We start from the raw sequence: 26749 nt of genomic DNA on the forward strand, positions 1-26749 counted from the left end.
GGCCCTGTAGATTTCCCATCATACACCCGAAGCTCATACTTAATTCCCCATAGGATTCCGGGTTTACTAACATTTCATAAGACTAGATCTACTCTGGACAGTAATTCTTATGTGGTGAGCATTTGCATCTACTGCTGAATCCTGATGTTTTTAGACACTGTCAGGCATCTTGTAAATGTTCATCACTGTATGTATTTATTCTGGTTGCCTTAAGAGAGTAAGACAAACTCAGTGGCTGAGCAACAAAACTGTATTAGCTCACAGTTTTGTAGGCTAAAATCCCAAGAGCAAAGTGTACCAGGGTTGGCTTTTTCTGTTTGGTGTGAGAAAGAATCTCTTCCTGCTTTTCTCCTAGTTTTTGGCGGTTTGCTGTGAATCTCTGGCATTCCCTGACTTTCAAAAATAATCACTTTCATCTTCATGTGACATTATCCCTGTATACCAGACTGTCTCCGGATTCACCCTTTTTTATAAAGACACAGTCATATCAGTGTCATAGCAGTGTCTCCCCCATGACCTTAATTTAACCAATGACATCTGCAATGAACCTATTTCCAAATAAGGTCACATTCTGAGGTGCTGGGTGGTAAGACCGCAACATGAATTTGGGGGGGAGGGGTGGTTACACAATTCAACCCACAACAATCACTGTACCTCCAGACTTCATTTCTACCAGGTTGGTATCAGGCATAGCGATGAATTGCTTTGGCCAACACAATGTGAGTAGAAGTGGTATGTGCACATCTAAGTAGAAATTAACATTTGTCCCCTCTGCTATGAAATTGACAGTATTCAAAAAAGAGGCTATTTTGTCAGCTGATGTCTCAGAGTGACAGTGACATGGAGCAAAGCAGCAGCTGACCTTCAGTCAGTATGTACTGTGAAAAAGAAATAAATCCTGATGATTTTAAGCCATCAAGACTTTGGGGTCATTTATTACTGAAGCATAAATTAACTTAAGCTGACTGACACAATAAACCTAACAAACTGACTGATACCTTTAGTTCACTTCTGATGTGTGGATTCTTTCTTTCATTCATCAGATATTTGTTGAAAAATTACTATGTGCTAAGCATAGTTCTATGTGTTGGATACTGTGATAGTTCATTTGGTGTTGACTTGGGCTGGCCAGGGAACCCAGGTATTTGTTCAAACATCCATGTAAACGTCTCTGAAGGTGTTTTTCAAATGAGATTAACATTTAAATCGGTAGATTTTAAGTAATTTGCCTTCTATAGAATGTGGGTGGGTCTGATTCAATCAGTTGAAGGCCTTAAGAGGAAAAAGACTAAGGTTCCCCCCAGGAAAAGGGAATTCTGCCTCCAGAATGCCATTAGATCCTGAGCTGTAATATCAATTCTCCTTGGGTCTCCAGCATGCCTTACTGCTCTGCAGATTTCAAACTTACTGGCCCCCATAAGTCACACAAGCCTTTCTTGAATCACTATATATATGCACATCTTATTGGTTCTATTTCTGTGGAGAAACCTGATTACAGACACATACCAGTGAACAAGCTTGAACTAATCCTCAGGGTTTACAATCAAAGGAAGGTTATAGATAAATAAACAGGAAAATTACAGTGTTGTATAGTAAATGCTGGAATTTACCCCATGTAATAGAAGTACGTAGGAAGAGCATATAACCTTGACCTAGGGAATCAGAAAACACTCTGATTCTGTCCTCTGTGGAGGACATGAAGTCTAACTTGAGAACTGAAAGTGGCAAGTGGTTTAGGAGGTAGCCAAGTGCAGAGATAGGGTGATGGGGAGCAGGGATTGAATTCTCAATTGAATTCTCAACAGGGGCATCATTGCCCTCAAGGGGAGAAAATTGGTGCTTGGCAGGTGAAATCAACCATAGCTATTACAATGTTTTGTGACCTTGGAAAGTCCAGCCCTATCTGACAAAACTTACTTTATGGAGCAGTAGGGGAGATGATTAGAAGACATATCTGAAAGGTCTCCTTATGGGGCCAGTGATGAAAAGGAGATTAGGAAACATTGGTGTAGAAAAACCGTTAAGGCAGAGGAATGATCATATGTGAAGATACAGAAGTAAGATGGAGTATTTCAAATATTAAAATGGTTTAGGCAGGTGGGGAGGAGCAGAGAGGCAGGGAGGTTGTGTGAGAGAGGCTGTTCTGGACACAAATTTTAAAATTAAATCTGGAAATGTGTTTTGCCTTCAGTTATCTAAATATTTTAAATAAAATTGAACTTTTGTGTCTAAATGATCTGCTGCAGACTTTTCTCACCTATTTATATATGAATTTGTACGTTGTGTTTGCAGCCACATGCTAAATGAATCATTAAGTTTTAAACATTTTAATGGCAAAGGACAATTGTTAAGATTTTTTTTTCTATCATTCTGGGACTTTTTATAATTGTAGTTTTATAATTGTAGTGTCTGGAATAGCATCCTGTTCAGGTGGGTACTTAATCATAATGCTATTCTGGAAGGCACCTTAACCTCTGGAGAATTTGCATGTGATTTACTTCACTCGAGTTTCAAAGATTAAACAATATGAGAGTAAGAAGATATTTTTCTTGGTTCCATTGTTGGAATAGAATGAGAACAATGGTGTATTTAATAACCATTATCATTATCTTCCTCCCAGATTGAATTAAAATTACTTTAATATTCTATTAGGAAAATCTTTATAAAAATGCTGCCAATCATTTTTTTCCCTAGCAGCTTGTTAACAGTGAACTTAATGCTAATTCAATGCTTTGGTGAAATAGTATAAGCTTAATTTTAAAATCTAGAGAACTAAAGAATTTTATGCTGTACCATAATTTTAACTTCTAATATTTTTCTACCATAGGCCTAGCTTGTTTGATGGAAAGAGACCTGACCTAAATGTCTAATACACTCTTTTTAGGAGGCAGCATTCTGGTAATGTTTTTTATAAGGTCTTGTTACGTAAAAGACGGTATATAGAAATAGATCTGGGGGCGCCTGGGTTGCTCCATTGGTTAAGCGTCTGACTCTTGATTTCAGCTCAGGTCATGATCTCGGGGTTGTGGGATCAAGTCCTGCACTGGAGACCATGCTCAGCATGGAGTCATTGACATTGTCCCTGTCCCTCTCCCTCCCTTTGCCCCTTCCCCTGCTCACACTCTAACTCTAAAAATAAAGAAAGAAATAAAATCTAAAAAAAAGAGAGAGAGAAAAAGAAATGGAATCTGAGTATGTATTCTGGAGTCAGATTGCCTGGGTTCAGATCCTGGATTGAATCTGTTTGGGTTTAAATGTTACTAGCTTTTGTAAACTTGGGCGGATGTGTAAAGTTCTATAACATTATCCTCTGTACCTCACTTTGCTCCTAACTAACTTAGGGGAAATAAGAGAACCACTACATAGGGTTGTTGTGACTATGAAATGAGTTAATTATGTACAACACTTGGAACAGTGCCTGGTACCTACTCACTACTCAATAATGTGAGCTGTTATGGTTTGGGGCTCTCTGTTGAATAGTTTAAAAACCATTTGTTGAGTGCTTCCTGTGTGTCATGCAAGGCATGTACTTGTGGAACTGTTACTACATCTTACCTAAAATGATCTTCAGAGAAGGACTCAGGGTATGTTTTCGCCCTGACTTTTTTTAGTATCATTATTGTTCTCTTCAGTGCATTTCAGGCCTTCAAAGTGGTTTATTTTTGTAGGCTAGGATGCTATTTTTGTTCTTTTGTGAGAAGGTAAACATCGTAGGATCATAAGAAAAGCGTTCCTTAGGGCAGTAGGTGGGAGATGATTCCACTTCAGAATTTTGTATTAGGCTCTGGCATTTGTCATGGTACCGCTCTTCCCATAGCGACAACAGGGAAAATGTAGAGTTACAGTGGTTTTCTGGCTTTTTTCAATTTTGATTAAAGAAATTTAAAAACATATTTCAATATTTGTATCTTTCAGAAGATGTCTTTGAAAATCACCAATGCAAAACGAATCGAAGGCCTTGATAGCAATGTGTGGTGAGTGCCTTAGAATAAGCAGTAATAATTTGGTGAAGCTTTCTTCCTGCACATTTTGATTTTCTTAGTTGGGAATGTTTACCCTCATCTGAACTCTACAAATAAAGGCACTTACTTTAATTTACGCATTAAGTGAAATTAGAAGGAAGTTAAGGGTCCATACACTGATTTATTCATTTGTATAAATATGGTAATGTGCTAAGCCTACAAGTAGGCAGAGAAAAGGACAAAGAACTTATAATCTGTAACAGCTGGTATGGTTGAGGGAAAAAAAATAGATGATGAAACTGTGGGTTTCAAGAAATTGAGATTTCTAAGAAACTTCTAAGTTCATTAGTTCAGCCATCATTTAATTAGACAAAGTCATTTTTTAGGTGGTAAAGTTTTTGTTGGGAACTCATATGTTTTTATTTGTAAGATTAAACTAGGTCTTAGTTTTTCAGTTTTATGTTAAGATCATGAGATATAAAAAGCTAACTGTAATTTTGGTACTTACTATTATTTTTTTAATTTTAGGATTGAATTTACAAAGTTGGCTGCAGACCCCTCTGTTGTGAATCTTGGTCAAGGCCTTCCAGATATATCCCCTCCCATATATGTAAAGGAGAAATTATCAAAGATTGCAGCAATTGATAGCCTGAACCAGTATACACGAGGCTTTGTAAGTATATGAAGACCATGTGGGGCATGAACTTGTATTTTATATGGTGTTGTGTGTGCATGTGCTTCTGTCACTTCTGTATAATTGGCTTTCTGGGACCAGCTGTCCCAACCTGGTAGTCAGAGGGACCCCCACCCTTGCTTGCCCTTATCTTCTGGAAGGAGCCATCCCCAACTTCTAACCCCTCCACAGTCCTATCTTGGTCTTCGCTTCACTGTTGTTCCAGCATAGGGTCTGGGGGCAACAAGGGAGGGAGAATCTTCTCTCTTTTTTTCCAGCTTTTTTTTTTTTTTAATTCCAGTATGGTTAATGTACAGTGATATATTAGCTTCAGGTGCACAATATTGTGACCCAGCAATTCTGTACATTACACAGTACTCATCACAATGCGTACTCGAATCCACGTTACCTATTTTACCCTTCCCCCTGCCCACCTCCCCTCTGCTACACATCCATTTGTTATAGTTCAGAGCTTGTTTTTGGTTTGTCTCTCACCTTTTTCCTTTGTTTGTTTTGTTTCTTATATTCCACATAGGAGTGAAAGTGTATACTATTTGTCTATCTCTGACTGACTTACTTCACTTAGCATTAGACTCTCTAGCCCCATCCATGTTGTTGGAAATGGCAAGATTTCATTCTTTTTTTTTTTTTTTTTTTTAAAGATTTTATTTATTTATTTGACAGAGAGAAGATCACAAGTAGGCAGAGAGGCAGGCAGAGAGAGAGGAGGAAGCAGGCCCCCCACGGAGCAGAGAGCCCGATGCGGGGCTCGATCCCAGGATCCCGAGATCATGACCTGAGCCGAAGGCAGCGGCTTAATCCACTGAGCCACCCAGGCGCCCCAAGATTTCATTCTTTTTGATAGCTGAGTAGTATTCCATTTTGTGTGTGTGTGTGTGTGTGTGTGTGTGTACCACATCTTCTTTACCCATTCGTCTCTTGATGGACACTTGGACTGCTTCTATAGTCTGGCTATTGTAAATAATGTTGCTACAAACATGGGGTGCATATTTCTTTTGAATTAGTGTATATATTGGTATTTTATACACACACACACACGCGCACACACTTACACACACATACACATCACATTTGCTTTATCCAATCATCTGTTGATGAACATCTGGACTCTCCACATTTTGATGTTTGTGCTATAAACATTGGGGTGCAGGTGCCCCTTTGAATCAACACTTTTATATCTTTGGGGTAAATACGAGTAGTGCAGTTGCTGGATCACAGGGTAGTTCTTTTTTTTTTTTTTTTTAAGATTTTTATTTATTTATTTGTCAGGGGGAGCATCAGGTAGGGAGAATGGGAGAAGCAGACTTCCCACTGAGCAGGGAGCCTGATGCGGGGCTTGATCCTAGGACCCCCAGGATCATGACCTGAGCTGAAGACAGAGGTTTAACCGACTGAGCCACCCAGGCGCCCCTAGTAGTTCTATTTTTAACTCTTTGAGGAACCTCCATACTGTTTTCCAGAGTGGCTAGCAGTTTGCATTTCCACCAACAGTGTAAGAAGATTCCTTTTTCTCTGCATCTTTGCCGACATCTCTTGTTTCCTGAGTTGTTAATTTTAGCCATAGTGACAGGTGTGAGGAGATATCTCATTGTGGTTTTGATTTTTATTTCCCTGATGATGAGTGATGTTGAGCATCTTTTCATGTGTCTCTTGGCCATCTGTATGTCTTCTTTGGAGAAATGTCTGTTCAGGTCTTCTGCCCATTTCTTGACTGGATTTTTTGGGTTTTGGGTATTGAGTTGACACATTCTTTATAAATTCTGGATACTAGTCCTTTATCTGATATGTCATTTGTGAATATCTTCTCCCATTCTGTAGATTGTCTTTTAGTTTTGTTGATTGTTTCCTTTGCTGTGACCTATGCCCATTCTTTAAATATTTTCCAGTTTTTGTAAATATATGTAAGTGTATTTATATATGTGTTTTTTATTTGAATAAGTACAGCGGAGAGTATCACACTGTCACGAGGCTGTGGATGACATTGGTCACCTCAGGGAGATGGGAAGGAAGTGTTGTTGAGGAGAGATCATTAAACTTTTTAACAGAGCTTTGCCTAGTTTTAATTATTATATGAAGCATGTGTTATTTTTGTAATTAAAAATTTTTTAAAACACAGACCCGGGCGCCTGGGTGGCTCAGTGGGTTAAGCCGCTGCCTTCAGCTCAGGTCATGATCTCAGGGTCCTGGGATCGAGTCTCGCATCCGGCTCTCTGCTCAGCAGGGAGTCTGCTTCCCTCTCTCTCTCTCTCTCTGCCTGCCTCTCTGCCTACTTATGATCTCTCTCTGTCAAATAAATAAATAAAATCTTTAAAAAAAAAAAACCACAGACCCTTATTATTCTGAGGAAATGTGTAGTTTTTATGGTTGCTTTCAGATCACCCCTTGCTAGAATTTGTTAGGCCTGTTATTAAAATGAAATTCAAAAGAAATTTTGGATTTCCAGGAATGGTGACAATCTTCCCTTGCTCTTTTCACAAATTGTGTATATTTTTTGGAGCTTGAATTTTAGTCTCTTTCTCTTGCTATTATTTTTTAGTTCACTGGCTGTATTCCATCACCCACCCCCATTAGTAATTATACCCAGTTTCTCTAACATTACAATATCTCCTAATTTCAAAATATGAAAAATGTGCTACAGCTTTGTTTTTATTCATTTTAATTGGGTGAGGGTCTGTGACATACTAACCAACATTCTGACAGAGGTGACAAACAAAAATATCTTTAACAACAACAACAAATGCCTCCTCTTTATATGAGCTGGGATAGATAACTTAAAATGACCAAAGGCTCTTTTACTTCATAAATCTGAAGTATATCCTACCAACCTTACTTGTGTCCTGGCCCAGTTTATTCCTTTAGAGCCCCAGGTGCTTTGCAAAAAAGGCACATGCCCAGCGCTTGGACTCTCACTTGCAACCGACTGAAAATTAAGGAAGTTCTCCAAAAGCAAAAAGAGGAGCTACATGCTAGGAAACAATAAGAAATAAGAAATACTGAGTTCAGTACCAAATAAGACAAGGAGGGGAAAAGGGAAGGGAAAGAAAGAGAAGGAGGGAAGAACATAGAAGAGACGAATCGAGGAAGATCGAATAAAGGAGTTAAGACTCCCTACAGGGATGCCCGGGTGACTCAGGGATGCTTGGGTGGCTCAGGCGGTTAATCGTCTGCCTTCAGCTCAGGTCATGATCCCGGGGTCCTGGCATCGAGTCCCACATTGGGATGTTTGCTCAGTGTGGAACCTGCTTCTCCCTCTGCCCCTCCCCACACTCTCTCTTCTTCTCTCACTGTCTCTCTGACAAATAAATAAAATCTTAGGGGGAAAAAAAGACTCCCTATATGTCTCAGAGTTTTTGGATTTACAGTCCCTTCATTCTTCTAGTGAACGTTGTTGTTTGCTTGAATGACTCCTCCCCTCTTGCCTATCATGTGGTGAAGAATGTCCTACTTCCCTCCTAACATAACTCTCATATAAGCACTAATATACATTTCTTTGGGGAATTTGTTTTTGCCCTCTCTCCATAGTCCATTGGTTGGCATAATAGTCTTCTCTTTGGTAACATGGAAGAACAGAGTCAGGATATACAGACAATGCAGGTTTTCTTATTTTAGCTGGCAAAAAAGTCCAACTCTACCCAATATAATTTAATTACTATCAAAAATAAAGTAATTGAAAAAAAATAATGTAATTGAATGTGATTTGATTGCTGTCAAAAAATGTACTATCAAAGACATATTTGGTACTGAAGTCAATTTTTACCAAAGCAAATACGGTGGAATTTTAAATTCCAAAACCAATTGTTTAATGTTTTTTTTTTAACTCATTAGCAAGTTTTTATTACCTTTCATGTAGGAATCCTCTGAAAGTAGGGGAAAAATATTTCTTATTTCCATTAAAAAATACAAATTTTCTTTGGATAATTGTAAACATGAAACCCAAATTTTAAAAATTCTTTCATTTTAGATCCAGAGTACCTCCAAGAAGTAGATCCCGTAATCAGATTTAAGATTTTTTTCCCTCTTTTTTGTTCAACAGGGTCATCCATCACTTGTGAAAGCTCTAGCCTGCTTATATGAAAAATTTTATCAAAATCAAATCAATCCAAATAAAGAAATCCTTGTGACAGTAGGAGCATATGGATCTCTTTTCAATGCCATTCAAGGATTAATTGATGAGGGAGATGAAGTAAGTGTATTAACATTATCATCTTACCTATATTTAATTATTATTATTTGTACTGCCTTTGAATCTTTTATTTTACATTCTATTTTTAATTATTTTTTTAAAGATTTATTTATTTATTTATTTGACAGAGAGAGAGAGATCCCAAGTAGGCAGAGAGGCAGGCAGAGAGAGAGGAGGAAGCAGGGTCACTGCGGAGCAGAGAGCCCAATGCAGGGCTCGATCCCAGGACCCTGATATCATGACCTGAGCCGAAGGCAGCGGCTTAATCCACTGAGCCACCCAGGCACCCCTATTTTTAATTATTTTTGACGTATAGTACACATGAGTAAAATCCACAAATCTTAAGTACACAGCTTGACAAATAGTTTACATGAGTATGTTTATATATATGTGAATATGTATCCAGGTAACCACAAACCAGATGAAGATACGGTACGTTTCTAGCACCTAGAAGGCTCCCTTTTGCCTCTGCCTCATTTATATTCTTCCAGAGGTAACTACTCTTCTGTCTTCTAGCACCATAGTCTCCTTTTACCTGCTCTTTAAGCTGATATAAATGGAATCACACAGTATGTACTCTTGAATGGCTTCTTTCATTTATCATTATGTCTGAGATTCATCTGTTTCATTGCATGTGACTCATTCGTATTTTTACAGCCTGTTTAGATAAGGGTAAGTGGAAGGGGCTAGCACTGATGGGAATAATGAATCTTTCCTTTGCCCGACTAAAATTACCCTTACCTGAACTCAGCGAGTATTTGGTCGGTGTGTTTTTATGCCCAGCATCATTAGCAGCCCCACGTGTAACAAGAAGCATGAATGACTTCTGCTTTGGTACTGTGACCCACATGACCGCATACTCCAGTGCTGCCCCTCCATCCCCAGCATCATTCCAGTGCCCCTGCTTCAGTATTTCCTGACCTCTTCATTCATTCAGAAATCACTGAGGATCTCCTATACTAGGCACCCTGGGAGACAGTTTCTGTGTGGCAGGAGTTCCCTGTCTAGTGGAGGAGATACTCTCCAACTGGCGAATTGGAATGTGTGTGACAGTCAGTTGTGGAGAATGTTAGTTATGGTGGTGACGGCTCTGCTAACGTAGGCTCAGAAGGCTCCAGAGAGGCGTTGCTTAAGCCGAGTCTAAAGAATGAATATTTACCTGGATCTGTGTTGTTAATTCCTTTCTTTGAACTCTCATGGCGCTTTCCCTGTACAGCTTCTATAAAAGATACTGCTGTTACTTTGTATTATGTTATTCTGTTACATCTCTAATTCCCTCTACTATGCCAGACAATAAGCTCCTTAAGGAAACATCTTAAGGAAGTACAGGTATACTTTCATATATATAATCTCCTTTGAGCCTATAAACTAGTTGAAAGTTTCATCTCATTCTTTGATGTTCTTAATCCTTTCTTGCTCCCCCCTTCTGCACTCAGCAGGAGCATCCTGAGGCTCAGCCCTCGCCCTTCTTTCTTTTGTTCTTTCTTCTCTGATCACTGTATCTGATATTTGAAACCACACACGTCACTTTCTATCACATTCACCTGTTTTATTTCCTTTATAACATTTATTACTATCTGAAATTATCTAATTTACTTCTTTGTTTTCTTATTTAATGTCTTGGTAGAATGTACGTTCCAGGAGAACCAGTTTATTGCTCTACAACCAGTCCCTGAAACACTGAGTACTCAATAAATACTCTGCAGAAAGAGAGGGGAATTACTCCCACCATAAAAATAAGGAAATTGCAGCAAAGAGTGTCAAGTATATTCTTTCAATTTTACCTCCCTGCCTCTCCAATTTATTTTCCTTTATTGAGCTCTCACTTCAAATCAGGCACCTGTGTTTCTCACCAGAGTTCAAAGATAGGTCATCTTGGTCCCTGAGAATTTCGTAGACTAATTAGGAACTTACAGTCCACCGAGGGAAAGATCCCTTCCCAAAGGGAATGAACAAAGATAGATTTCTTTGCCCTGCACAGTAGCTAACACCTAGCATAGTAGACTGTATAGTAGGTGCTCAGTGTGAACTGAATGACTAGCACAAACAAAGGGGCTTTAGAATGTAAGGCCCTGACATGACTTTAGTGAGAAAGGCCTTTGAACAGGCATTTTACATCATAAGAAATACACAGCAAAAAGTGCAAATTTGGAACAACAATCAGGTATCACTAGTTTAACCGACAGAAGTTAAGTGAGGCAACTTAGTGTTGATTGTGAAATTAGAAATAGTTACTCAATTTTTCTAAAGCAATTTGGCTGTCTGTATAAGGTGCCATAAAAATGTTTGTCCCCTTTAATCTAGCAGTAGCAATCATATGAATTTATTCAGCTATTTAAAAGCAGAGAAACTACATATAATCACAAATAAACATAGCATTGTTATTTATTTATTTATTTTTAAAGATTTATTTATTTTAGAGAGAGAGAGTACACATGGGCACTGGTGGGAGAGGGGCAGAGGGAGAGAGAATCTTAAGCCGACTCCTCTGTAAGCACAGAGCCCATCATGGGGTTCAGTCCCACGATCCTGAGATCATAACCTGAGCTGAAATCAAGAGTTGGATGCTCAACCACCTGAGCCACCCAGGTCCCCCAGCATTTTTCTTTACACAAGCAAATCATTTAAAAAAAAAAAAAAAAGACTATTCTAAGACTCCCAAGTAGCCATTAAGATAATAAATATTAAAAGTATAATAATAGGAAATTTTCATGGAATATTACTAGGTTTAAAAAGATAAAAAGAGGGGCACCTGGATGGCTCAATTGGTTAAGTGTCTAACTCTTGATTTTGGTTCAGGTCATGATCTCAGGATTATAAGATTGAGCCCTGCATCAGGCTGGGTGTGGAGCCTGCTTAAGAGTCTTTCTCTCTTGGGGCACCTGCGTGGCTCAGTGGGTTAAGCCACTGGCTTTGGCTCAGGTCATGATCTTGGCGTCCTAGGATCGAGTCCCGCATCGGGCTCTCTGCTCAGCAGGGAGCCTGCTTCCCTCTCTCTCTCTCTCTCTCTGCCTACCTCTCTGTCTACTTGTGATCTCTCTGTCAAATAAATAAAATCTTAAAAAAAAAAAGAGTCTTTCTCTCTCTCTCTCTCCCCCGACCCCTCACTTCCATATTCATGTGGTCTCTCTCTCTCTAAAAGAAAAAAAAAGAGAGAAAAAAAGAAAAAGAGAATATATATGATGGGTATAAATTATGTGCTCAAACTTTCCTTATAGAAAAGTAAAAAGGATGCTAGATACCAACTGGACAGGTTGGATTGGCCCATTGACTGATGTAAAAGCCAGTCCACAGGTGACTGAGAGAGAACACGTAGAGGCCAAGGAACAAGAATATGTATCTTAAGGGGCTAGGAAAAAGACCGAATCTAGATATAAGTCACCCACAGTGAAATTGTGGGTATCAGACATTAACAATAGCATCTTAACCTGTCTCCCTGCATCCAGTCTTTGTTTTGGAGTGCTTTTGAGCAGAAAGAAACATCTTTACCCTCAGGATAATGCTTGTAAAGTGGTACCCCATAATGGAGAGCGTTGTTGTGTCATCTTTCCTTACAGTCTTTGGCTTCTGCCCCTCTCTGGTATTTTATTTTGTAATGTAAAATTTAAAGAAATACTTAATGTTTTGGCTGGAACATTCCTTCGAGGATGTGATGAGACATGGCCTCTTCCCCCAGAAAAATCTACCTAAGCCCATGTGAAGTTTTACATATAATTTCAAGAATCCCGACTGCAAGCCCTTCTGTAGACCTCATTAAGAGATCAAGGACTCCTGGACAAGTGTATCTCTAAGGTCTTTTCCACTTGGCTGTTAGCTCCATGAAGGCAAGGAAGACCTGCTTTTTCACTGCTGCATCTCAGCATGTAGTATTATGCAGGTACACAGTATTTTTTAAATGAATGAATAATTGATACATTAAATTCTTATTTGGTTTCATTTTAGGTCATAATAATAATGCCTTTCTATGACTGCTATGAGCCCATGGTGAGAATGGCTGGAGCAACACCTGTTTTTATACCCCTAAGATCTGTAAGTTTGCCAGCACCATTCACATTCATTAAGATGTTTTGAAAATATATGTAATTGCTTTGTCCCTGATAAAGTTTCAACTTTGATTACTTTTTGGGATTTACTGTGTATCTCTACTATGGCTGAAGGTAACCAATATCTTGAAGAGAGCAACTTTTATTACTGTCTCCTGTGTTTGCCATGTGTCTCTGTTGTACCAGCATTCACATTATATCTAATGTTATCTCTTGTAGCTATGTGTCTTCCTCACCAACCTGAGCTGGACCAGCTCAGAGACCATTTCTAACTCACTTTCATAGCACTGCTCCCCAGTGACTAACAGTTTATGCTGGGTCTCCATAAATGCTTGTTCAGTTCTGAAGTGAAAATTCTGAAATTTTTAAATTTTGCTTTTATTTTTAGGATTTAATGAAGCATGCTACCAATGTCTTTTTAAAAATCTTACTAAAATAAGTATACACTAAGATAAATCACAGAATCTTATATTGGCCTTAAAGTACCAGACATGTTAACCATCATTACAGCTGGCTCCCTTGAAGGAATGTAGACACTTAACAGCTATTAAGTGTCGACAAGATTTTATTTTGCCATTTAATAGGTGTGAGCGTGAGACTCTAGTCCTCTTGGGGTCTTAAGGCTTAATGATTTCTTTTTTTTTTTTTTTAAGATTTTATTTATTTATTTGAGAGAGAGATACAGTGAGAGAGAGCATGAGAGGTGAGAAGGTCAGAGGGAGAAGCAGACTCCCCGTGGAGCTGGGAGCCCAATGCAGGACTCGATCCCGGGAGTCCAGGATCGTGACCTGAGATGAAGGCAGTCGCCCAACCAACTGAGCCACCCAGGCGCCCAGGCTTAGTGATTTCTGTTTATTTTCTTTGTTAGTCATTTATTCAGTTGCCTTTAAAGGCCTTACCCTTCTCTATTTTTTTTTTCCCCAGGAAGGTTATTTATTTGTAAGACAGCAAACATGAATTAATTGAATTAAATCACATTTTGTTCTTCATACTTAGAAACCTGTCAATGGGAAAAAATGGTCTAGTTCTGACTGGACATTGGATCCTCAAGAATTGGCAAGTAAATTTAATTCTAAAACCAAAGCTATTATACTGAATACTCCACATAACCCCATTGGCAAGGTGAGTCTTTGATCTCTTTATACAGTCTTCTGACCTATCATTTTCTCACACATTGAATCATAATTGGCCCTGCTCTTTTGTTTTCTTTAATACATACAGGTATATACCAAAGAGGAACTCCAAGTAATTGCTGACCTTTGCATCAAATATGACACACTCTGCATCAGTGATGAGGTTTATGAATGGCTTGTGTATACTGGAAATAAGCATTTAAAAATAGGTACTGATTATTACATAGAGTCACAATCTAAATGTGTTTGGGCACATGTGGAACAACTGATTGGAAAGGATCCCAGAACAGCTTTAAAATAGTCCTTACATTGGATATCTGTCCGGATGAGCACTTAAATGGGATTTGAGTAAATGATGCTTGAGTGAAATGATTAACAGATTGAAAGACAAGCAGTTCAAACTAAGGGAACAGATTTTTGGATCATACTATAAAGCTTTGAAACCAGAGAAGTCATACTTTTGCCTATATCCTTGGCTTTTTATCAAGAATCCATCTATTACTTGGTATATAAGATACAGGGAGCTTACTTGTTCCCAAGCTGGACTCTCTGTGCTGAGCAAGTTGCCAAAATTCCAAGTCAATAGGAGAATGTAAGGGCCAGTAAGCTATTGCTGCTTGGTCTTTGCCAGAGATTTCTTCATTACTACTGGGCCATCTCACAAGTGCCTCGGTGTCTTCTAGAATTGTTCAGACTGATATCAGCTATAAGATTATATGCACGGCTGCAAACTTGGAGTTTTTGCACTTGTCCTTCCAATGCCCAGAAACGCTTTTCCCCCTAGATATCCACATGTCTCAGTCTCTCACCTCCCCCAGGGTTTTATTCTGGTATCAATTTTTATGGCCATATATAACATAGTTATAAGCTTTCCTTCCAGCATCTGCTTTGCTTCCCACCCCCGTTCTGTTTTGTTTTTTCTTTTTTAATAAATATCAAGACCTATATTGTTTTCTTCTAACGTGCTAGAACATAAGGATTTTTGTTTGTTTTAGTGTCTTCTGAATGCCCAATTTCCAGGATAGGATTCCTGCTTATGTCAGAGGATCAGAGCATAATTGATGAGTAAATGAATAGAAAGTATGAAAGGGATAAGGGGAGGAAAACTAAAATCATTCAGGCAAAATCAATAAATAAAAAATTAGTGTACTTATATATAAATAGTTGAATATATCATAATTATCCCTATGTACATTATAAATAGTAGAAATACAGAGGACAAAGCAAATGCTTGAGGGGATCAACAGAGGAGTGAGCAAAAGATGGAATTTGCTAAGCAGAGAGGTAGGAAGAAAATTCATACCAGATAAACTAATATGGACTGAAACAAGGAGGCGCAACAGATCAAGATATACTTAAGATTAGGGCAAGTGGTTTACAAGGATATAATAGACACAGATGATGATGGAAAAGTAGGGTAATTCTGACAGCCTCGAATATGAGAACAGAGTTTAAACTTGTGGAGGAAGTCACTGGTTCTGAAACTCAAAGCCTTAGTATATAGAGCACCTCAGAGCCACAAAGTTCCCATCATGAAATAGGGATACATTGCCTTCCATCCTGAAACAAGAAAGAGTTTTCCTAACAGAAATTTGATAATTAGAAGAAGTCATTAGGGGCGACTGGGTGACTTGATGGATTGGGCATCCAACTCTTGGTTTCAGCTCAGGTCATGATCTCAGGGTTGTGAGATCAAACTCTGTGCTCAGTGGGAAGTCTGCTTGAACAGTCTCTCCCTCTGCTCCTCTACCCCCCCCACTCATGCACACACACACACACACACACACATATACTCTCTTTCTCTCTAAAACAAGGAAATCTTTTTTAAAAAAGAAGTCAATATAAAAATCATAGTTCTGTGCATATTTGTAACAAAGAGCCATTGAAATAAACACATCAGAACTTTTTTATTTTGCCATTAGTATTCACTTACTAAATGTTCATTTGTTTCATCCTTGGTAGCATACACTGTCAGATAAACAGTAGTACTTATTTTAAGCACTTAAGAAAATTTCAAGGAAGGAAACTTAAAATTGATTTTTTAATTAAATTTTTTCTTTTTTTATTAACATATAATGTATTATTAGCCCCAGGGGTACAGTTCTATGAATCGCCAGGTTTACACACTTCATAGCACATACCTTCCCCATGTCCATAACCCCACCACCCTCTCCCTACTCACCTCCCCCTGGCAACCCTCAGTTTGTTTTGTGAGATTAAGAGTCTCTACCGGTTTGTCTCCCTCCCGATCCCATCTTGTTTCATTTATTCTTTTCCTACCTCCCAAACCCCCCATGTTGCCTCTTAACTTCCTCATATCAGGGAGATCATAGGATAATTGTCTTTCTCTGATTGACTTTAAAATTGATTTTTTTTTAAATTCTACACATTAATTTGATTGTCAGAGTTCCAGTGAACATACTTTGAGAACAAGAGATGTGTCATGTCAAGGGAATTGGTTACATGATTGGATTTGTAGTATAAAGCTAAGAACCAGCTATAGATGAGGATCTGAAGTGAGTCAGATAGGTTAGCAGTAGAGTTTAGAATCAAAACAGTGTGGGACTTGGGCAGGGAAGGGGTATAGCCTTTGAAGATGGGAAAGGAACAATCAAGTATGCTTCTGAGATCTCTGGCCCGGCCCCCTCAGCATGATGAGGCTCTTAAGCAGAGGTGGGGATGTGCTGAGGAGGAGTAGATCTGTGGGAAGTAAGGAATATTCCTGCCTCTCGTGCTTTAGTCTTGCTAAGTTTCAGTGTTTGTGAGATATAGAGAAGATGTCTGGAGACAAGTGGAATTATAGGCCTGATAGCCAGGATCAAATTATGAGGAGAAACAGTTTGGGCAGTCATCAAAATTTTTTTGATGGTAGAACCCATGGAAGAGAATATTCTCAGGGAGAATGGATAGCCAGAGAAGACAGCCAGAGATCTGAAAGGTACGGTGATGCCTTGACACAGCAAACTGCTGTTCCATGTGAAAACTGCATTAGGGTTCATCTTGATGATCTCTCTGTTTTGGGTCATTTGAACTATTTCCAGTTGAAAATCAGATCAATATGAACAAATAATTATTTTTCATAATTTCTAATTTAATTAATTAAATAAATAAATTTAATTTTTTAATTAAGCAAAGAGAAGAAGAGGCATCTTTCTAATGAATGTAATTCTATACTTAACATAAAACATATGTTCATGTCTATGCAATAATGCCTCAAATCTTTAGAGTTTTAGTTAACTCAGTTTAACAATATTTTTCCAATAGATAACTTTAAATGATCTTAAGATATATTGTTTGAGCCTTTATTATATTGCTTAAACCTCATGATAAGCCCTTCATAGTAAAAATGTAGCAGATATTACTTGCTAAAGATATCAAGACTTATATTTTTAACTCAGATTTTTTGTTGTTTATAACAGCCCATAAACAAGAAAAAAAAATGAATTCGCTATTTCATTGTTTAGAGGGTGCAGTTTGGTTCTGTGAAAACTTAGCTCTTCTTCAAATACAGTGGCCTTTGTTACATGAAAGATGCAAAATGGCTATTTCATCGATTTTCAGAGTGTGATAGTAAGGCTTTCTAACCACACATCATGAAGCAGCAGCATCCTCATGCTTTCACTGAAGCAGTTTTCCCTGGGGTAGCACTCTTCCTCATGCCTCTCATCCCCGTCTGGCTTCCCCTGAAGCCTAAGCCACCTGTAAATAACTCAGAGCTGCTGTGGCTGATTTAAGGATCATGGGTGATATATGGGAAGTGCAAAGACCAGTTGCCTTAGAGATATAAATGCAAGCTTGACTTACCAACTTTAGGTATTGGGATTTGTTTGTTGTTGTTGTTGTTTAGTTTTTATTTATTTATTCATTTACGTAATCTCTGCACCCATGGTAAGGCTCGAACTTACAACCCTGAGACCAAGAGTTGTGTGCTTTTCTGACTGAGCTGGCAAGGTGCCCCTAGGTTTTTGGTTTTGGTTTTGTTTTTAAATAACTCTACCCAACATGGAGCTTGAACTCACAACTCCGAGATCAAGAGTTGCATGTTTTACCAACTGAGCCGACCAGTGCCCCTAGATACTGTTTTTTAAAATGATCAGACATACAAAGACTCTTTTTTTGTTTTTTGGTTTTTTCCTGTAGATTCACACACAGGACTGTGGTATTCTGTTTACATTAACTTCTGTGGCTCTGAAATGGAGAGGACATGGATATCCAGATGTTTTAAAATTCCTTAAGGCCTTTTTTATTGAAGTAGTAGAATTTGTTCTTGAATCAGATTCTTGACTCAAATGATATCTCCAGATTTCTGTAAAATGATGTTTCAGTCAACAAAAGAAACCTCTCTTTCTAGAAAAGATACATTAATACATTGATATTGATATACAAATCTTTCAGTATTCAGATAACTAATATAAAATTCCTTGTAAGTTATTCAGCTGATCGGTTTACTGCTGGAAAAAAAGGGAGGTTTGTGTATACCATAACTCTTAGAACAACAGAAGAATATCTACTGTACCTCTACAGAACAGGTGAAAAACTTATGGGATTGCATGAGAACTTCACGACTAAATTACTTAAGGAATGCAAAGAGCAGTGTAGTTAGCATTCTTGGAAGATTCATAAGGCAACACTTTATCAGTATTCAGCAAAGTTCATAAGATTTTACATTCTCTACCTTCATCATTTTGTCATCTGCACGCCCTTTGCCACAAATACCTTTTTTCCCCTTATCTGACTGGCAAAGGCCTACGTGGTCTTCCAAGTCTCAGCTCAAGCATTACTGTCTACAGAAAGCTGCGCCTAACACCTTCTTCTGTTCTTGCATGATACTCCATGCCTGTTGCGATTACAGCACTTTCCATGCTGTACTATGGTTGCTGTTTTACTTTCCTCCTACCCCCACTAGACATTAAACTCCTTGAAGATAGGAATGGCTTCTTTCTTATCTTTGTTTCCTCTAGACCTAAATTAGCCTCTGGCACCTGGTTATTGCTAATAAATGTTTGGTAAGTAAATAAGTATAAGAGGGAATGATTTTTTTAAAGATATCAATCAACTTGAAAACATTTATGCAGTCATTTCTCATTATTTGTGCAATCCATATTTGTGAATCACTCACTGAAATAGATTTTTAACTCCAAAGTCAATACTCTTGGCACTTCATCTTGGCACTACATCTTTTTTTTTTTTTTAATATTTTATTTATTTGACAGAGAGAAATCACAACTAGGCAGAGAGGCAGGCAGAGAGAGAGGAGGAAGCAGGCTCCCTGCAGAGCAGAAGGCCCGATGTGGGGCTCGATCCCAGGACCCTGGGATCATGACCTGAGCTGAAGGCAGAGGCTTTAACCCACTGAGCCACCCAGGCGCCCCATCTTGGCACTACATCTTGGCACTTGGCACTTCATTCATAAATACGCAGAAAGTAGCAAAAAATTGGAGTGACCTGATGGACATGTTCTCAGTTGAGATCAACAAGGCAATGCTCTGCTTTCTTATTTCAGCTCCTGAAACAAGTGTCCTTTTCATGATGATTTTGTTCTTTAAAATAGATCCCAAGCATAGTACTGACATGCTGGCTAATATTTCTAGGAGCAGGAAGGCCGTGGTGTGTATTATGGAGAGAATAAGTATGGGAGATGCGCTCCATTCAGGCACAAGTTCTAGTGCTCTTGGCCATGGAGCTATTAAGGGGTGATGCCCAAAAGTTATGGACTTCTTCCAACTGCTTGCACATCTCTGCTGATATACTAAATATCATCAAATTGGACAGTTTAAAGAACTGAATTTTATGGTGTAGGATTTATATCTCAAAGTTGTTAGCAAAACACACACACGCACATGCATGGACACCCAGATTGCCGGGCGCTACCCCAGAGCTTCCGATTCAGTAGCTCTGGGATGCAGTCCAATAGTTTGCCTTCCTGACTAGTTCCCCACTGAGACTGTTGTTGCTGGTGTGGGGACCACATTTTAAGAACCATTGCCTTAGGAAGCCTGGAGAAATAGATTCACAAAATGGGCAAAGTAGAGTTGAGACAACAATAGTCAGGACCACAACCAAAATGGAGCCACAGAAGAGAATATTGAATGTACCGCCACCGCTGACACTGAGCGCTAGGTGCCAAGGCTTGTGTGACCTCTGCCCGGAACACTGGCTACTGACACTCCTGCCCCTGGAAGTAATTTTGCTACTTAAAATTACTTAATCTGTCACATATTACAGTGTTTTCAAGAACTATAACAGTTTTTATTGTGTCTGGGTTAAAGTTACATTATATTTAAAAACCCACTGAAGGGACGGCTGGGTGGCTTAGTCATTAAGCATCTGCCTTTGGCTCAGGTCCTGATCCCAGCATCCCGGATGGAGCCCTGCATCAGGCTCCCTGCACAGCGGGGATCCTGCTTCTCCCTCTCCAGCTCCCCCGTGCTTGTGCGCTCTCTGTCTCTCCTTCTCGTATAAATAAATAAAATCTATAAAATAAATAAAAATAAAAAGTAAATAAAAACCTACTGAAATACACTGATGACACTACTTTTAGATTATACTGAATATAGATTGATGGGAAAGCAATTACTTAACCTTTTCTTTTCTCTTTCCTATTCAGCTACGTTTCCAGGTATGTGGGAGAGAACAATAACAATAGGAAGTGCTGGAAAGACTTTCAGTGTAACTGGCTGGAAGGTAAGATGCAGAAGAAAATAATGTCTTCGAAACAGGCATATATTTTATTTCTCGTAGTTTCTGTACGTGTGTGTTTTAAGTGCATGTATTCTCAGTTTACACAGGTTTTTATATTTACTGATATTTTCTTTATTATTTACTCATTCGGCTTTCATGTTGGCCTTTATCCTTTTTGAGACCTGATCATTTCTTTGTTATTTTAAAGTTTTTATTTAAGTTCCAGTTACCATACAGCGTCATACTGGCTTCCGGTGTGCAGTACAGTGATTGGGCCCTTCCATACAAACCCAGTGCTCATCGCGAGTGCCTGCCTGAATCCTCATCACTTGTGTCCCCCATCCTTCCTCCCCCCTCCTCTCTGTTAACCACCCGTGTGTTCTCCATAGTTAAGCGTCTGTTTCTTGTTTTCCTCCCTCCCTCTCTTTTTTTTTCCTTGGCTCATTTGTTTTGTTTCTTAAATTCCACATATGAGTGAAATCATATGGTATTTGTCTTTCTCTGACTTATTTCGCTTAGCATAACACTGGCTCCATCCATGTCACTGTAAATGGCAGAAAAAATAGGTAGTTTTTCATTTTATAAGTGATGAACTAATGGCACTCTTTTTTTGCAAAAAGCATTCAGATTATTGCATATTAATATAAAAGGAGGAAGAAAATAATATAGAATAATAACTAGTATTTTGGCACTTACTCTATGCCAAGTTCTAAGTGCTTTACACAAGCTCGTTCTCATAAGGGCATTATGAGGTGAGTATAATTTGTCATCTCCTTTCTCAGGCAATAAAACTAGTACGGAAAAGTTAAGTAAGTTGCCTGAGGCTACACTGCGAATAAAGTCAAGCCAGTGCAGGCGGTCTAGCTTCAGAATCCACGTACTTAAGCACCACATTACATAATACAATAACAATTTACCCAGTAAATTATTGTTTAGTTTTTATTTATTTATTCATTTAAGTAATCTCTACACCCACGGTAAGGCCGTGGAAACTTGGTCATCCTCCAACCGGCTTCTCCTGAACATGGCCAAGAAGCAGGGAGTATCAAAAAAATGGGACCTGGGGGCCCCTGGGTGACTCAGTGGGTTAAGCCTCTGCCTTCGGCTCAGGTCATGATCTCAGGGTCCTGGGATCAAGCCCCGCGTCTGGCTCTCCGCTCAGCAGGGAGCCTGCTTCCTCTTCTCTCTCTGCCTACTTGTGATCTCTCTGTCATATAAATAAATAAAATCTTTAAAAAAAAAATGGGGCCTGGAGAACCAGATTATTATGGAAGAGCCCCGTAGGCCCTCATTCAGAGTTACTTTTACCTAATTCAGATAACCTGTGTTACAGTTTTTAGACCTTCAGAATATCAGAAGCAGCAAATTAGAAAAGAAAAGGATAATAGTGACTAAGGGTACTGTTTCCTTTCTGAAAGCAGAGTTCAGTGACTCCAGTGGAAACTTTCTCACAAAACAACAGTGTTGAAATGAGGGGTAAATACTAACACTGCACTACTTCCATAGTATGAACATTTTAGACTTGCATATATTTAATAATCACATTAAGCTGAGCTACTCTACCAGATTTGGTACATACAGTTAGATTTGTTTTTTGAAATCTGCTTTTTATCTTTTCCTTTTCCAGCTTGGCTGGTCCATTGGTCCTCATCATTTGATAAAACATTTACAGACGGTCCAACAAAACACCATTTATACCTGTGCGACGCCTTTACAGGTAGGTATTAATGGTACTTGGGGTTGAAGCACGGTTATTGAAGTGTTATTTTTAGGCTGTGTATTCAAGTGCCCTTTTTGAGCCGGGCATCTAGTACTGTTTGGGAATTTAGGAACGGACAAATATTCATTGCTATCAAGAACAGCTTTTTTTGTTTATTTAAATACATCAAGTTTTAGCTCTGAACACTCATACATTGCTGGAGGGATTGCAAAGTACTGCGGATTCTGTGAAGGACAGTGATGACACCAAGCAAAATTATAGATGTGCATGCCCTACAAAGCAGCAAGCCATCTGCTGGGAATTTACCCTGTAGCTATTATCTGTATACCTAAGGAGCTGTCTATGTGTATGGCCATTTATTACAGACGATAGGGGATAGTCATTATCCATCTTTAGAATTAAAACAAACCATGGTTTATCCAAACATTTAAATACTATATGAGTTTTGTATTAGTTTCCTATTTCTCTGTAACAAATGACCACAAACTTGGTGGCTTAAAACAATACAAATTTTTTATCTTACAGTTCTGGAGGTCAACAATCCTAATTGGGTCTTATGGCTAAAAATAGAGTGTCTAATTTCTGGTGTTCTTTCTGGATGCTGTAAGGGAGACTTCATTGCTTGCCTTTCCTGTCTTCTAGGGACTGCTCACATTCCTTGGCTTATGGTCACATCACTCTCACATGATTCTGATTCTCTCCTGCTACCTTCTTGCCCTTATAAGGATCTTTATGATTGTATTTGAACATTTGCAAAGTTCATTTTACCATGCAGGGTAACATATTTACAGGTTCTGGGTTTGTTTGTTTTTAAGATTTTTCTTTTTATTCAAGCAGTGGGGAGGTTCAGAGGGTGGGCACCCTGATGCAGGGCTCTGTCCCAGGACCCTGGGATCATAACCTGAACTGAAGGATTGGGCCACCCAGGTTCACTTACAGGTTCTGGGTTTTAAGCCCTGGACACCTTTGGGGACCATTCCGTCTGTCACTATGACTATTTAAAAAATGAAAAGGAAGGAAAAGAACGAGGAAGATCTATAATGATCAATGTGGAAAAATTTCCAGAATATACTGTAAAGTAAAAAAAGCAAGATGCAAGGCAGTGTATATTTATGCTATATCCTGTATAAGACAGGGGGAAACCATTCACTTGTATTTTCCTAAAGGATCTCTGGAAGGATCCATAAGGAGCTAGTAAAAGTGGCCAATTGTAGGGGTATGAGGAATAGGTGAAATGAGTAGATAGGAACAGGGGTGGGTGCAAGACTTTTTAATGTATATCCTGTTTATATTTTTTCTGTTTTTAAAAAATGTATATTAATAGATATCTATGTATCATTATTCTGTGAATAATCAGAACAGTGAAAAAAATTTTTTTTTCTGGAAGACAGTTAAAAAGCCAAAAGAGTGAAATATATTGGCTGCAGTAAATTTACTTTTTTGCTTCCTGTCAAAAATATCTACTGAATGAGAAAATTTTTTTAATTCTTTCTCCAGTGACTCTCTAAAGCAGTATCATAATAAAGACTAGTTTTGACTTTTGGTTTTATATAATAATAAATTCATTTTATCCACTCAAAATAAGTCCATTCATTTATTTCACAAACATTTACTGAGTATTGGAGATACAGCAGAAATCTCATTCTGAAAAGCTCTTTTTGAGCTTATAGCCTAGTGACGGTACACAGATAATAAAGAAGTAAATATTTTACTGATATGCCAGGTATTCATAGATGCAATAGAGAAAAATAAAGCAAGAAAGAGGAAGGATATAAAGTGCTAAGGGAGATACAATTTTAAATGGGGTAATCTTTGAAAGCCTCACTGAGATGACATCTGAGCTATGAATTGAAGCTTAAATAGTCACATGGGTTACCTAGAGAAGAACCTTCCAGACTGTGAGAAAAACAAGTGCAAAGGCCCTGGGGTAAGCAGTCTGGCTGTCATGTTTTTACCTGTGAAAAGTACAAAAGTGGGACGGGATGATCAAAGGACAAGACTAGGAGGAAATAAATCAAAGGAATAGCTGGAAGCCAGATCAAGTAAGGTCATGTTCCTTACTATAAAGGCTGAGTGAGATAAGAAGCCACTGGAGAGTTCAAGCACAAGGGTAACATGATCTAACTTGCACTATCAAAGGGACCTGCCTACTTTATTGAGTTAGAAGACTCTTGAAGTGATCCAGGAGAGAGATAGCAGTTGACTTAACCAGTACAGGGATAGTAAAATGGTGGAATGTGATTGGGTTGCGAATGTATTTCGAAGGCAGGGCTGACAGTATTTGCTGTTGGGACACATGTGGGGCTTGAGAAAAGGAAGTCCAGTGTAAGACTACAGTTAAGAGAGATGTTTATGTCTCTTGAGCTTTGACTTTCCTAGGGCAGTATCTCCTGCAATGGGGAGTGAATAAATTGCTGAGAAAAAGAAGGATGCAGGTAAGAATCTGGAACATCCTTTCCTGACTGCTCTGGTCCTCCATTTCAGCTAAGTGCCTGGATTTTTCCATGCATTCGGATAACCAAGTTTGGAAGCTGGCCCATGCTTCCCAAGAGAACCCCAGCTTCCCAGCCTGATGCAGCTTGATCCTTATTTATCCAAGATTTTGTTAGTACTGGAAATTATTATTAATTCTTTTTTCCTGCGGGCTTCTTTTGGAATGCGATCTTCTCAGTGATCTTACCCTTCTCTGTCTCTCTATGTCATTTCTTGCCATCCACTCTTGCTACTCTTGAGCCACGCCAGACGCAGTTCTTCCAACAGAACAAACTGTATCCTGCCTTTTGCACGTATTTGTTTCCTCATCCCGTCCACTTCCCCCTCCAGTACACACCAACTGGAATCTTCATAATGGTGAGGATCATGTTTCTCTTATTTACCATTATAGCCCCAGTGTTTTATCACAATGCCAATATTTAACATTGGTATTCAGTGTATGTTTACTGAATGAATGTTTTATCCTTTAATTCTTGATACCTCTTGGTTCTGATTAATTTCCTTAAAATTTGGCCACTTTGCCCTGCTATCTCAACCATTCCACTTATTATTTGCTTATGTTCCCTTCTTTGTGCTGAGAGCCGGTATTTCTAAGTTGCTTCAGTTCACGCTGACCTACCAGTCTTCTGCCCCCTTGCTTGTACAGATCCTCGTTCTTCATGTGTGTCCTGATTCAGACTTGTTTACCTTTTCCTGACCTATTGCCTCCTCAGACACCCACATGACCTTTAACAACATTGGCTTTTTCCCTTCTCCCAGTTTCTCTCCTGTCACTTCTGGCTTTCTTGAGGAATGGTACAGAAGTGACTCCATAAACCTTGGAAACTCTTTTCTAATCCCTGTGGTCCATAGACACTTCTGGGATACGAATGATTAGAACAGGGATTAGAATTTAGATTAGAATTATTGCATTCCTATGGGTAGTGACATAGTGGGTCTGCTTTCATTTCCATGACCTCCTCCAAGGTAATGGGAAAAGGCTGGCTAGTTCATCATTTCTTTGGTCATCTTTCAGACTTTGATCTAGCAAGTCATTCTGCAGCTCATCTCAGTGGAAAATAACTTCATGACTTTTCATTTTTAAGTAAGCCATCTTTATACAAAACCTCTTTTTTAATTCAGATCTTCATGGCTCATTCTCAGTTCTTCAAGTTAGATTTAATCATTTACATGTAACTGATTCCTCCGTTAATTTACATAGTCTAATATAAGTTCACAGGAATTCAGTTATAATTCCCTGAATGACTTTTTTTTTTTTTTTTTTTTTTTGCCAATCATGTGACTCGGGCAATTTTTATTCTACCAATAAATTCAACAATAAGTAACATTATCATATTTCCTTTCCACATGTTTCAATCTTAACATGCAGGAAGCCTTGGCTCAAGCTTTTTGGATTGACATCAAGCGCATGGATGACCCAGAGTGTTATTTCAATTCTTTGCCAAAAGAGTTAGAAGTAAAAAGAGATCGGATGATACATTTACTTGAAAATCTTGGCCTAAAGCCCATAGTTCCTGATGGGGGATACTTCATCATTGCTGATGTGTCTTTGCTAGGTTTGTAAGAGTTTTTATTATTTCAAATATATGGAAACTTATATGTGAAATTATATTAGAATTAGAGAGTAAAGATTGGTGTCAAAGTCATACCAACATTTTGTCTATTGGAAAATGGCTTTTCACAATGTCACTGGTTTTTGTTGTTGTTGTTGTTTGTCTTTTGTTTTAATAACCACCTTGAGTTTGAGGTCCCTGAACCTTAAGTGTGACTGTTAACATGGTTATGGAGTCAGTTCTTTTAGGTATTCCATTAAACATAGAATTTGCTATCATCTTGTTCT

General features: G+C 38.6%; 1 protein-coding gene across 8 annotated transcripts in view; it reads left to right on the forward strand.

Moving 5' to 3' along the window:
* The window catches only part of KYAT3 (kynurenine aminotransferase 3), a 61013-nt gene that overhangs the window by 22711 nt on the left and 11553 nt on the right, over positions 1-26749 (forward strand). For 5 of the 8 annotated variants that reach the window (XM_046009561.1, XM_046009552.1, XM_046009530.1 and 2 more), the window contains 10 exons: positions 3916-3974; positions 4491-4635; positions 8690-8839; positions 12782-12868; positions 13879-14004; positions 14104-14224; positions 20623-20699; positions 22324-22413; positions 25150-25266; positions 26279-26465. In XM_046009561.1, the coding sequence (XP_045865517.1) occupies positions 3919-3974; positions 4491-4635; positions 8690-8839; positions 12782-12868; positions 13879-14004; positions 14104-14224; positions 20623-20699; positions 22324-22413; positions 25150-25266; positions 26279-26465 (1156 nt within the window). In that variant the 5' untranslated portion in view covers positions 3916-3918. The remainder of the gene's footprint in view (positions 1-3915; positions 3975-4490; positions 4636-8689; positions 8840-12781; positions 12869-13878; positions 14005-14103; positions 14225-20622; positions 20700-22323; positions 22414-25149; positions 25267-26278; positions 26466-26749) is intronic. The other 3 variants (XM_046009545.1, XM_046009584.1, XM_046009576.1) reach the window with 3 other exon arrangements.

The sequence above is a fragment of the Meles meles genome, chromosome 1, assembly GCF_922984935.1.
Source record: "Meles meles chromosome 1, mMelMel3.1 paternal haplotype, whole genome shotgun sequence".
In the NCBI taxonomy this organism is placed as follows: Eukaryota; Metazoa; Chordata; class Mammalia; order Carnivora; family Mustelidae; genus Meles; species Meles meles.